The sequence below is a fragment of the Rhincodon typus genome, chromosome 17 (genome assembly GCF_021869965.1).
Source record: "Rhincodon typus isolate 14 chromosome 17, sRhiTyp1.1, whole genome shotgun sequence".
In the NCBI taxonomy this organism is placed as follows: Eukaryota; Metazoa; Chordata; class Chondrichthyes; order Orectolobiformes; family Rhincodontidae; genus Rhincodon; species Rhincodon typus.
The window spans coordinates 18,391,669-18,404,835 of record NC_063348.1 but is presented as its reverse complement, the minus strand read 5'-3'; the positions used below and the strand labels follow the sequence as shown (position 1 = coordinate 18,404,835).

General features: G+C 39.8%; 1 protein-coding gene across 1 annotated transcript in view; it reads right to left on the bottom strand.

Annotated features, from left to right (window-relative positions):
- The window catches only part of myrf (myelin regulatory factor), a 236,290-nt gene that overhangs the window by 219,063 nt on the left and 4,060 nt on the right, over nt 1-13,167 (bottom strand). Inside the window, exon 2 of the mRNA XM_048607104.1 lies at nt 9,782-9,844. Within this exon, the coding sequence (XP_048463061.1) occupies nt 9,782-9,844 (63 nt within the window). The remainder of the gene's footprint in view (nt 1-9,781; nt 9,845-13,167) is intronic.

Below are 13,167 nucleotides of genomic sequence, written 5' to 3'. Positions count from 1 at the left end.
ATCAGCTTTCCTGCTCCTCTGATGCTGCCTGGCCTGCTGTGTTCATCCAGCTCCACACCTTGTTATCACAGTTTTATAACTGTTTCTGTCAACCAAACCACTTTAAATTTGCAACACAACCTTGTACACCATAGGATAAAAAATCTTTTTGCATCAATATGACATCAAAATTAACATAAAACCTCAGAACTATATCAGGACTCTACATTTGACAAAGACTGCAGCAAAAGGACAAAGCAAAATGTCCAGGTGTATCTTTTGTGCACCAAAATGGGACTGAACATTGCTGAGAGACTACACAATTTAAAAAGACAGATGAAATACATCATTGTTTTAAGTGATCAGGACTGGAAATGACTTGCCTGAAAAATTAACTCACTCCCCTCTTCAAGAAAATTGGATGTTTGCCTCTGCAAAAAGAATCATTTTGGACTTGTGTCCACTGGCAGAATGCCCATTACTGCCAACGTGACCACTGTTGTTCTCTCACTGCTTGATTAATTAACAACTTTATTAGGATGGTGAATGTTCCAAGTGATTTAAAATCCACGAACAGATCAAAAAACAAATTGCCAAGAATTGTGCAGGAAAGGAAGCAGTAATCTCTCACCTGTGGAGCTTGTGGAATGTAAGTGGTGGAGAAGCTTTTGTTGAGTCAGGAGGTGAGTTAGCCACCATACAATACTCAGCCTCTGACCAGCTCTTGCAATCACAGAAATGATGCAGCTGGATCAGTTAAGCTTCTGGTCAATGGTGATCCCCAGGGTGCAGGTGACTTCCAGTCTTGAGGTGATTCCTCAAAGTGCAGTCCCAGCATGGCTAAGCACTTAAGAAAGACTGTAATGTTTGAACTTTCAGCTTTATTACTTTATTTTCTACTTAAAACAAAGAGAGTCTGTGATGAGTGACATTTTAACCTTATTTCATATGTTTTACACTATACTATAATTACTGCAATGTTTAACTCTTAACTTTGTTCTTTCTTTTTACCTTGTTCTTAAGATTCTGCATCTAGGCACTTGTACATAAGATGGCGCCTTGTGTGGCAACATTATGCACTTTTCACTGTCCTCCTGTACTTTTGTACTTGAGTACACGTGACAATCAAATCAAAATCATCAAACGCTGGCTGGAGACTGAATGTTAAATATTGAATGTTCAAGCAAGATGTTCAGACTCTTTTTTTTGTGGGGGGGGGTGGTGTTCATTGCTTGGCCCACCTGTGGCACAAATGTTACTTGTCATTTTTAAACCCAAGCCTGAATATTGCTCAGACCCTGCTGCATGCAGGGACAGACTGCTTCATTATCTGAGGAATTGGGAATAGTGCTGAACGCAATGTAATCATCAGAGGAAAAGCTCGTCTTCTGACCTGATACACAGGCAAGATCATTGACGAAGCTCAAAGAATATTTGAGCAAAGGACACTGCCTTGAAGACCCCAAGCTGTGATGTACTTTTACGGGTGCAGAAGATTGCCTCAATACTTTAATGGCTACATCACCAGGAAACATTCAATCCCTATTGTACTCCCAGAGATGCTGTAATTTCTTCATAATTTATTTTGCAGAAGCCATTTAAAAATCACTTGCGTCACTCAACTTATTTCCTTCACTTTTCACCGACCATATGCACTGACCTTCACTTTAGCAACTTGAGCATCCTGCAACATAATGACCTCTAATCCAATGTAAACAATACCAATCAGAAATCACAATAAATATTTGAGGTATATACTTAACTAGCAAATCTAACAGCAGTGCATGCAATAGATTATCTCTCTCTGTCTCACTTTTAGCCTCTTACCTCTCACTTTACATCCAGCATTTTTAATTTTCTCTTGAATTGCCAATTCCTTTTAAAAACAGATTTCTTTTCTGCATCTCCTAGCTTTATATGTGTCTTCCAACTTAGAATCCTTATAGTGCAGAAAGAGACTATTCAGACCATTGAGTCTGCACTGACCCTCCAAACAGCAGCCCCCCCAACCCCACCATTCCCATAACTCAGCTTTTCCCACAGCTAATCCATCTAGCCTGCACATGCCTGGACACTTCGGCCAATTTAGAATGTCCAGTCCAACTAACCTGGACATCTTTGGACTGTGGGAGGAAACTGGAGCACCTGGTGGAAACCCACACAGACACAGGGAGAATGTGCACACTCCACACAGACAGTCACTCAAGGCTGAAATTGAACCTGGGTCCCTAGCACTGTGAGGCAGCAGTGTTAATCACTCACCATTGTGCCAGCTCTACGCTCTTAATTCATATGTTCTTCTCTTTCCACTAGCTTCACTATGTTGAAATCAAGATATATGCCAGAATCTCCTATATTAAATTATTCTTTTATACATCTCCAGAAATGTGGGATTCCATATGGTTCTTAGCCTTTACTCCCTCTCAAATTCTGCATAATCTCCTACCACGTCATCTAATCCCCATTTTAAATTGTCTGTCTATTCTCCCATATGGGCCTCAACACTTCAAGTTTCCTCAATTTTACATACACGGAACATTGATGTGCATTTTTACATGAGCAAGGTGGCCGCAAGGTCTGCAGCACCACCATGAGACAGTAGCAAAATAGAACCTTTCCTGAAAATCCTCCTTCATTAATCTCACCTCATCCGTCACTTCTGCCACATGTAAAACAAAGCCTCTCACTGACAGACTGATGAGGGGAAATATAACTGTCCTATTCATTCTTGAATACCACAATATACCAGTTCATTCACTTTAACAAACCCATTTTGTCCCAGCTAAGACTCACTATCATAATAGTGTGTGCTGGTTTTGTGTGAGTGACCAGGGAGTGGAGTGTCACCCTATTTTAAGCAATGAGCCTTGCACTTGCTGTCCAGCTACATGCCTCTCAGGATCACCTCAAGTTCCCCTAACCTTGTAACTGTTTTGAGGACGTTTTAGATCTCATTGTGAGGAATTTTAATTTTGAGTGTGACAGGGCAATGTCAACCAGGGCTGGCCTACGGGTCAACAAATAGGCAACTGTCCAGGGCACATGATCGGAGGACATTGGGTTCAGAGGAACATACTCAGAGAATCTGTAGGATGAAAGATACCATGGTGGCAAATCCTGAATTGATTTTTCTTTTTAAAAAGGCAACAGATTGAGTAGAAGTTCCCTTGCTCCATGTAGCCAAAAGCCTTTAATAGAAAGATGAAGGGAGTGGGCTGTCAGGTTGCTCAATTGACAACCAAGGGCAAATCCATTGGAATAGGGATCAGACAGGGAAGTGAATGAATGGCAGGTGGGGTCTGGTTTGGTGAGAGGTTGGAGCAGTGCCACAGTCAAAGGTGCAATACAGGATGGACTGTGAGTCCCAGCAAGGAGCACTGAGACTGGCAATGATGATTGCCAGGTACACCTGCAGTTACAAAGGCTGGTGATGAGAAAGTTTCTGTTGTGTAATAGAGTTGGGTTTTCATTGGGAATGTTGTTTAACGAATGAATAAAGTAAACAGTTGTCCATTAGGCTTTCGGTTTAGGAGTTTCGAGATTGACTTTTGTTCCTTTTAATTATGAAAAACACCTACAGTGGAGACTGACTTGGGAACAAGCTACTTTAAATCTAGTGATATGTAATCTCAGTGGGATATTGGAAATCAGAAGAATCCTAGAATCCCTACAGTGTGGAAACAGGCCCTTCGGCCCAACAAGTCCACACCGACCCTCAGAGCATCCCACCCACACCCATCCCCGCATAACCCACCTCATCTACACATCCCTGAACACTACGGCCAATTTAACATGTCCAGTCCAACTAATCTGGATATCTTTGGACTGTGGGAGGAAACTAGAGCACCTGGTGGAAACCCACACTGACTCAGGGAGAATGCGCACACTCCACACAGACAGTCACTCAAGGCTGAAATTGAACCTGGGTCCCTGGCTCAGATGTAATGAGGAAGGATTAATAAGAGATCTTATAGTTAAGGATCCTCCAAGGGAGTGGTTATCAAAGCATGGTAGTATTTCAAATTCAATTTGAAGGACAGCAACCAGAGTCTTAAACCAATGTCCTCAACTTACATAAGGGCAATTACAAAAGTATGAAGAAAGAGTTGTCTAAAGCAGACTCTAAAGCAGACACAAAGGAAAAGATCAGTAGTTGAGCTATGGCAGACATTTAAGCAGATGTTTCAAAACCCTCAGCTGAACTTTATTCCAGTCAAAAAGAAGGACTTGTGAGATTTATGAGCTACCTGTGATTATCAAGCAGTCAAGGACAGTATCCAACCTAAAGCATACAAAGCAGCAAAAACTAGTGGTAGATCAGATGTTTGTGAATTTTTATTTAAGAACCAGTAGTGGAGTGATATTGAGTGCTTGGACTAAGGTGATTTTGGGCAGCTTTGCAATTAGAACTATCGTCAATTGAATGTAGGAGGTTTGTGTCCTGTTAGTGATAACCATATCCAAGGAATTTGGGTGAAAAAAGGCTGTGGTCTGAAGTTACTTGGAGATCAAATCCTGTGTGAAGAGTGGTGGAAATATCCTGGAGAAAGGTAGAGTTGGGATGGATATTGAGATGGCATGTGATGTTCATATGCGCAAAGACAGCTAGCTGAGAGACCCATGAGATTTACATTTGCTGTATCAATTAGCTTCAGTGTAATTTATAGTTTCTACTAGTTTCAATTTGCCTGACAATTCACATTTACTTCATGTTCACATTGGTTTAATATAAGTTTGAAAAGTGAAATTCTTTCCATTGTTTTCTTTTTTTTTTGAATGTTTGATTCCTCATCATTTTTTTTGTTTTCCACAAAGATTATAACACAGTGCAGCCCAGTCTCCTAGAAAAGCCCACAGCTTTGAGTGTAATATCACTTGTAAGTACAAATATAGGAACATAACTACGGATAGGCTATCCTATCCCTGGGGTTTATTCCACCATTTAGTTAATCATGGTATATTCCTGTCTCAGACCTTTTCCAGAGTTACTCTGGTTTTACGATAGTAGAACTTCTATTTATAAAGTGTCACTCATGTCCTCGTAAAATCCCAGTGCAATTCACAACTAATGGATTACCTCCTGAGTACAGTTGTTTTATATACACAAACACAGCATACTGACAAGGTCCTGCAAACAAAGAGATAAATGATCAGATACACTGTTGTTTGTAGTTGTTGAGATATTACTGTTGACAGAGCATGGGAAAAACTCCCTTAAGTCAGTTTTGAACAATCTCACAAGTAGCAATGAAGAAAAGTACAAGTCAATCCCTCTTGCATGGATTGGACAAAGAAGTATAAGACAGGACACATCCTCTCTCTTGACTGAAGAGCTCCTTGGGAACTTCTACATGCACCAGATAAGGCAGCATTTTAAGCATCTTATCTGAAAGACTGTGTTTGCGATAATCAGTACGCCCAGGAATTGCACTAAAGTAACCACCTAGATTATGTGAAATCCCAGAGTAGGTTCTGAACCTTCTGGCTTTTTTTATATTCATACATGAGATGTAGGCATCAGTCACAAGACCAGCATTTATTGCCCATTCCTAAATGCCCCTGAGAAAATGGATGGTGAGCCTCCTTCCTGAACCTGCTGTATTCCTTGGGGTGTAGGTACACACGCAGTATTGATAGAATGGGGACTCCTGGATTTGGCACAGTGACATTGAAGGAACAGCAATATAGTTCCAAGTCAAGATGGTGTGTGGCTTGGAGGGGAACTTGCAAGTGGTAATGTTCCCAAGGATCTGGTGCCCTTCCTCTTATAGGTGGGAGAGCTCAGAAGACGGGGGGATGCTGCCAAATATGGGTGATTGTTTAGTTGCTGCAGTTGATCTTATAAATCGTATATACTGATGCCTTTGTGTGCTATTAGTAGGGCAAGTGAATGCTTAAGATGGTGGATGAGGTGCCAGTCAAGGGGGCTGCTTTGTCCTGGATGGTATTAATCTTCTTGGAAGCTGTTGGACCTGCACTCATCCAGGAAAATGGAAGGTATTCATCAGACTCCTGATTGAACTTGTAAACGATGGACATATTTGATAACCCAAGAGGTGAATTACTCAACATGAATTACCCAGCCAATGACCTGCTCTTGCAGCAACAGTATTTATGTGGCTGGTCCAATAAAGATTTTGACAAATGTAACTCAAGGTGTTGATGGTGGGGGATTCAACAATGATAATGCTCTTGAGTGTCAAGGGTATAGTTAGAATTGCTCTTGTTGAAGATGGCCCTTGCCTGACACCTGTATAGCAGGAATGATACTTGCTACTTATCAGCCCAAACCCAAATGTTGTCCAGATCTTGCTGCACGTGGACATGGATTATTTCAGTGTCTAAGGAGTTATGAATAGTGCCAAATATCATATAATCATCAGTGAACATGTACCTGGTTCTAATCTTATGATGGGGGTGAAAGATCATTAATGAAGTAGCCTACTGAGAAATTTCTTCATTATAAAGTAAATGTACAATAACAGATGTCACTGGTGACATTTTTTGATTTGTGTACGATGATGAAAATGGACTGGCAGAGGGCTAGGTTTGTGTATGAGCTGCCGGAAGAGCATGAATACTCTTTGTTTCGACAAAAAAAGGATTTACCTTTTCCAAGGAGCATGTAGCAGTCCCTTTAAGGACTTCTGATCAAAACTTACACAAGAGCAACTAACAGACATTTCCATTCTCTACCCTTTTCAGGATAAAAATTGTATTTGAAGTCCTGTCCTGGTGTAGCACTGTGGTGTGCTTATTTCAGCAGCAGTTCACTGGTTTTGGCTGGAAAGGTCTAGCGCCTATTTCAGAGTCTGCCTGAAAATTAAATCAGGCAAATAAATGGGCAGATAGGGTAGCAAGCAGATTTCATTGTGCCAGCTGCCATTGTTCAAGCGAGAAACAAGGTGACTATCAGTTGAAGATGTGACATCATTATTTAACGTCCTTCAAATTCTTCCTTCCCTATAGTCAATCAAACTATTTATAAGCTGCTATGTGGCAAAAAGAGCTATTCAAATAATTCCCCAAATTATCCGTTCTCTGTTCATTAAGGATGCAGACAGGCTGATAACAATGGAGACAACTTTATATCTGATTGCTTATGATGTCATAAAATTGCTTATTTGCAACAAACATTTATGATGTGTGGTCACAGCAAGAAACAGCAAATATTATTAACACTAAGATGCAAAGGGATCAACAAATTGACCCAAAGCATTGTTCATGCCAAGTTACCCCATCAGCTCTATATGTTGGTTTTCTCTCGTCACTGCTGACCACATCATCCCTTCTTGATTAAAGATCTAAATTGTAAAATACAAAACCATACACCACTGAGAAGCAAATCAGTCACAAAATGACTCTGTTAAATATGTGAAACCTGGCAACTGGAATTTCAGTCTAGAGACAAGAGCATAACAGAGGAATGAAGAGACAGGGAGTTAGAAAGATGCTTTGTACTCATATGGAGAAGGAGACAAATAATGTGTGCATGGACAGATAGAATGAGATACAGGCACACACAGTTTCACAGTAGCACTGCATATGAATCAATGGAAACAGCTCATCATGGACAGTCATAAAGAAATAAATATGTGTACTGGCACAGATGAAAACACAGGCATAGGCAAAGACACCTGTGTACTTATACAGATACAGTATTGAGACAGAGTAGGGCAGAAGGAGACAGAGTGAAAAAGACAAGCATCTCAATGAGGAAAAGTAAAGACATTTAAACTTGAAACTACTCTTATTACCTTAGATTATTGTTAGTAGCACAGGTTTTCTATGTACAGGTCTTGCCAGAAGCTCATAACCCTAATGTTAGGTTGTTGAATTCTTCTGGATACTGATTAATGCTGTTTGTTACCAGATCTACAAAACAGCTAAAGGGAATGTTGCAACTTTACACTCAGGTTGTCACTCGCTGTGTAAGACTTGAGTGTGTGCAGTGTAAGAGCCATTAAAGACACTGAAAAAGACAGCAACACAAGGAAGATAAAGAAGTGCTTTGAAATAAATGCAACTATGTTGTAAGCATTTCTGTTTGTAAAAAATACCTCAACTGATGGCAGGGAGTGTACGTATAGCAAGGAATTACTGAGTGTATCCTCTGTGCATGTTTGAACCAAATGTCAGAGTTTTGCACAACAGTTAAAATTGATTACTGTATTATATAGCATACCACTCTCAATCTAAACAGAAAACAGATGATGAGCTGCAAGTTCTTGCTGCACAGGGCATGCAATATAACTGCTGAGTTGGGCCAGCACCAGTGGGAATTTCAGTACCCTGGAGTGTGCGCACTTGAGGATATCTGTTGTTGAGTGTAAATTTTCACTTGTTCTTGAACTCCATTCAATGACCCCTGCAGTCAACTCATATTGACATTCACCCATTGAACATACTGGTAATTTCAGTAAAAACAAAGCAGAAATTGCACAAACTTCCAAAAATTACTGACATCAGATAATTGATAGTAAGAGAGCGAAGGAACATCAAGTAGATTTAACTCACACCATTACAGTGCAGATCTTAGTGCCTTTCTAATAGTATGATCAGGGAGACACAAAAAGTAAAAATAAATAAATTGCACCAAATGTTTATTTCACATGGTTTATTTCACTGGTAGAGACATTGTAGTCACTGAATAGAACACAGCAATTCCTCAGTAGCTTTCTAACACACTTCATAAAGAGCAGCGGTGATCTCTTCCATGTTGCTATATGCAATCTCTGCTTGAGATATCTGCACTGAAAGACCTCTAATATATTGAATTCCCTTCCACCTTCCCTCTCCTGTGTGAAGTACTCAGTATTCTGGCTAAATCTATAATTAATCATGCCTTATCCTCCAATTCCCATTCACTAATGAGCTGAGTTAAACAAATTTAATAGAGATAACAAGGTGTAGAGCTGGATGAACACAGCAGGCCAAGCAGCATCAGAAGCGTCTAGGCCCGAAACGTCAGCCTTCCTGCTCCTCTGATGCTGCTTGGCCTGCTGTGTTCATCCAGCTTTACACCGTGTTATCTCAGATTCTCCAGCATCTGCAATTTCTACTATCTCTTAAACAAATTTAATGCCTGGACTGTCACCTTCATGGAGTCAATGTAGAAAGTGGACACTGAGGATCCTCTGATCCGTATGGTTCAAATCAAGAATAAGCAATGCTTTGAACCACTGAGCAACTACAAGTGCTAGGCTGTTTTAATATCAAATTCTATTAACACTTAGAACTACTCACACTACCACCAGGGTGCATAAAGGCCTTTCAAATGCCTGCAATGACATATTACAGCTACATGCTTTACAAAGACTGCACATGATGCAGTGGAGCTCCTTAAAGTGGGGTGGGTCAGGGTAGGGAGACACAGGGATGGGGCAAGAGGCAGTGATAGCAGAGGAAAGGGTTCCAACAAAATTCAATAACTCTGCATCTAGTCAGCAAAAAACATTCTAAAATATATTGATGAATTTCTTGGATTGTCCTGTCATCTGAGATTCCATGCAACAAATGCAGTCTGTGTAAGATGTACAAGCTACTGAACAACTCCCAACTAACATACAGGTGTAAAACAAAACATGAGAAATAGATTGAAAAAACAACTGCAAACAAAAGAAATACATGAAAGGCCAGTCAGCATCTGACTAGGAAAACAGATAGACATTCTGCCTATGTCAATCTTGGCAACCTGAAATATCAGATGTTGAGGGGCCTACAAATAATTCTATCATACTATCAATGAAACATTCATTGTACAAGATGACAGACAGTGTTAAGGTACATATGTGATGCTGACCTGTATTGTAATGTCTGAAGGGACCGTCTGCATAAGCCATTCTGGAGTGCGCTACCTCTTGGTCTGTGTACAAGTGAGAATAGATCATAAACAAATGTATCAATGTTCATTACTTTTTTACTTCCTGGTCAAGTTTCTACTACCTGAAACCATTGCCTCTCCCAGGGATACAGCTGCTTGGTTATTGGCAGTCTTCTGGTAACTTTCTTCCTCTTGGTGAAGGGATCAATGGCCAGGGGCCATAGATTTAAGGTAGGGGCGGGAGGCTTAGAGGCAACGCGAGGAATTTTTTTTTACCCAGAATGTGATGGGAATCTAAAACTCACTGCCAGTAAGGGTGGTAGAGGCAGAAGCCCTCATGTTTACGTAGAATTTAGATGTACACTTACAATGCCAAGACTTAAAAAGATGTGGGGCAAATGTTAGAAAATGGAATTAGAAGAGTTACGTGGTTGTTTTTGACTGGTGCAGACTACTTGGGCTAAAGGGTCTTTTTCTGTGCTGTAAACCTCTATAACTATTTGATCAGGAGAGCTTAGAAACCAAGTTTCGAAACTTCCTGGTTTATCCAATCCTGCACTCCAAATTGAACAGGAACTGCTGTAAATAACTGGGATTGAGCCTCTCAGGTGGGCAGCAGCATGGACCACTGCAACACACAATTCAGTGGCAGGATGCAATGGCACTATTCCCTATGCTACGTATTCCTAACCTCAGACAGATTAGAAATATGGAAACATTCAGGAAGGTTTAATATGCCAATAGATGATAGGCAAGTTGCAAACCTGCTGTTCAGCTTTCTGCCAATGTTGCACTAGATCCCACTGCTGGGAGTTGCCTGAATGAGTCCCCTTCTGATTCCACATACCACCTCACCCCTTTCTGGGGTCCACTGTGTGCGAACTCTATTCAGCAAGTTTCCTATTTCTGGCACCAGAGGTTTCACAGCTCAGCAGGTCCCCTTCTCTTTTACTGAGGAATATTGCTTCAACTTGATTTATTGGCATAATTAATTGCATTACCCTACCAAGTAAAATTTCAGTTAGGGTTCAACAAATGACCCTACAAACATTAAGTGGGAGTAACATAGCCAGCAGTCTTGGAGCAGGCAGCCAAGCTGCTACAGCAGTCAGGGATGATAAACACTAAGGGAAGGAGGAAGAATCTAAAGGCAAGGAGAGGAAAAACAAATAACTTGACAAAATAACTAAACAGGTTTACTCTTCAAAATCTACTATACATTTCTACACCTTACACAATTATGTTATTGGCATTCACTCATGCAGTATTGTATATATAGAGAGAGCTGGTTTTTACTTTGCGCATACAGTTCAACAGTAATTAGTAATCTTTCAATACTTTGCCTCAAGTGACCAATCTTTAATTAGGAGTTAAGACCTAAGAAGCAAGCACTCTACAGAGACTGGAAGGGAAGGTTCTGTTAGGGTCTCTGTCCATGTTGCTCCAAGTCCACCTGTAGATTGTTGACTCACTATTCAACTTCACTAAAACTACCCATGATCCTACCCTCATTCAACATCTGTGGGTGGATTTTCCTTTCGAAGTCTCTGGGTCCATTATCCTTCATTAGTGCAGTTGTAGAGCCTGACTCCTATTGTGGTTGGTGTCAGATAAAACAGATCAATCCAAGGGTCCAGCCTCAACCCTTCCGGTTTTATTACTCATGAGAGCAAAGAAACACATTACAATTCAACCCATTCCTCTGGTTCAACTTCAGTGCAATTTCTTTAATATGATGCTGGACCTACTGGATTGTCAGCACTGCACCAAAAGAAAGAATAGAGTGATGGAATGTACCAATATGAGAGGCTTTTGAGGCTCACAGCGTCATGCTATTGGTAAATCTTTCTCTGTTCATTTAAAACAGAGGAAAATGAAAATAAAAAAGGGTTGAACTACATTCTCCCATCAGTGAGGCCATCTTGGCAAGAATGAGGCTGGTTTCCTTATTCTGTTTTCACAAATAATAAATAAAATGTACCAAGTCCTCTTTCTTAACGTGATCCCACTTATTGGTGAGACTCTCAACATTAGCTTCGTTCTTTGTAAAACAGGCCTGACAGTCAGTCCAACTTTGGAAGAAATCTTTGTAAGAGTCTCTCTTTAAACAGATATCCAAATCCTCATGAAAATCAATGTTACATGACTTCTCCTTAAAATATACACTTGATAATTAATATCTTACTTTAACCGAGATCTGAATGAGAATGTGTGCTTTTTTTTAACAGGAATGGAATTGTGATGGTGAAGTTCCCTTAATGCAATGCATACCTGAATAATTTGGCATTAAAACTTGAATCAATAATTATATTGTAATGTATTAATGGAAGGGATTTATTGGTGAATACAGTTGCTGAGATTGTGGTGATTAACTTCTAAATAGCTGTTTTACAGATAATTAACAAAAGGCAGCTATGCTAATGATTCAAAATAAGAACAGAAAATATCAGAAGCACATGATTGGTCAGCAGAAGAACATACCATCTGAAAAGGTAGCTTAGCTATTCCTCTGTATTCCCAACCATTTTTATTAGTGACAAATAGCTAGACAATCCAAATGAATAATTAAAATAAGATGCTGCAAATATTAGATAGAAACCAAGGAGTTGAAAAGATGTGAAAAAAGAGCTTCTGACAGCTGTGACAGTGGATGTGTGAGAGACAGTTTATGACATAGAATGAGATGGAGAGGAAGAGTGCACGAGCAATTCTGAAAGAGAGAATGACAGAGTATGAAAAATGGAATATGTTTAGAGGATAATAGAACAAGTGTGTGAAAGAAAGAATAAAACACAATGTCAACATTTTAAAAAGCTGACAATGTAGAGGACAAGGTAAAATCTAAGAAGCAAATGAACAAGAAATTAAATAGAAAAGACAAAAGTATTGAAGTAAAATAAATAATAAATAGAACTTATTTTAGTGCTCCCCACACCAAAGAAAATAAATTGGATTTAATACCAACAGAGTGAATACCAGCACTATAAAGCAGATTCAGTGGATAGAATATTGGCTGCCGGTCATTAGTCTTGATCCAATATATTGTCCACTATTAAAAAGATTTGGACTTTAATAATAATCATTAGGAGTAATTGTTTGAGAAATTTTTCCTTTAATTATTAGCAATCTGCAGCAATTTCTATAGGACAGATAATTAAAATATTACTGAGAAATAGGCAAAAGGAAAATAGCAATCTATCAGACTGAGACGCACAGATAACTGTGGAGTATATTATGCAGACATTTGCTCAGTATTACACAGCTAGGCATGCACCATCCTTTGCCCACTGACAAAGTAGCTCTGCTCACGATCAATCATGTGTGTGTGTGTGTGTGTGTGTGTGTGTGTGTGTGTGTGTGTGTGT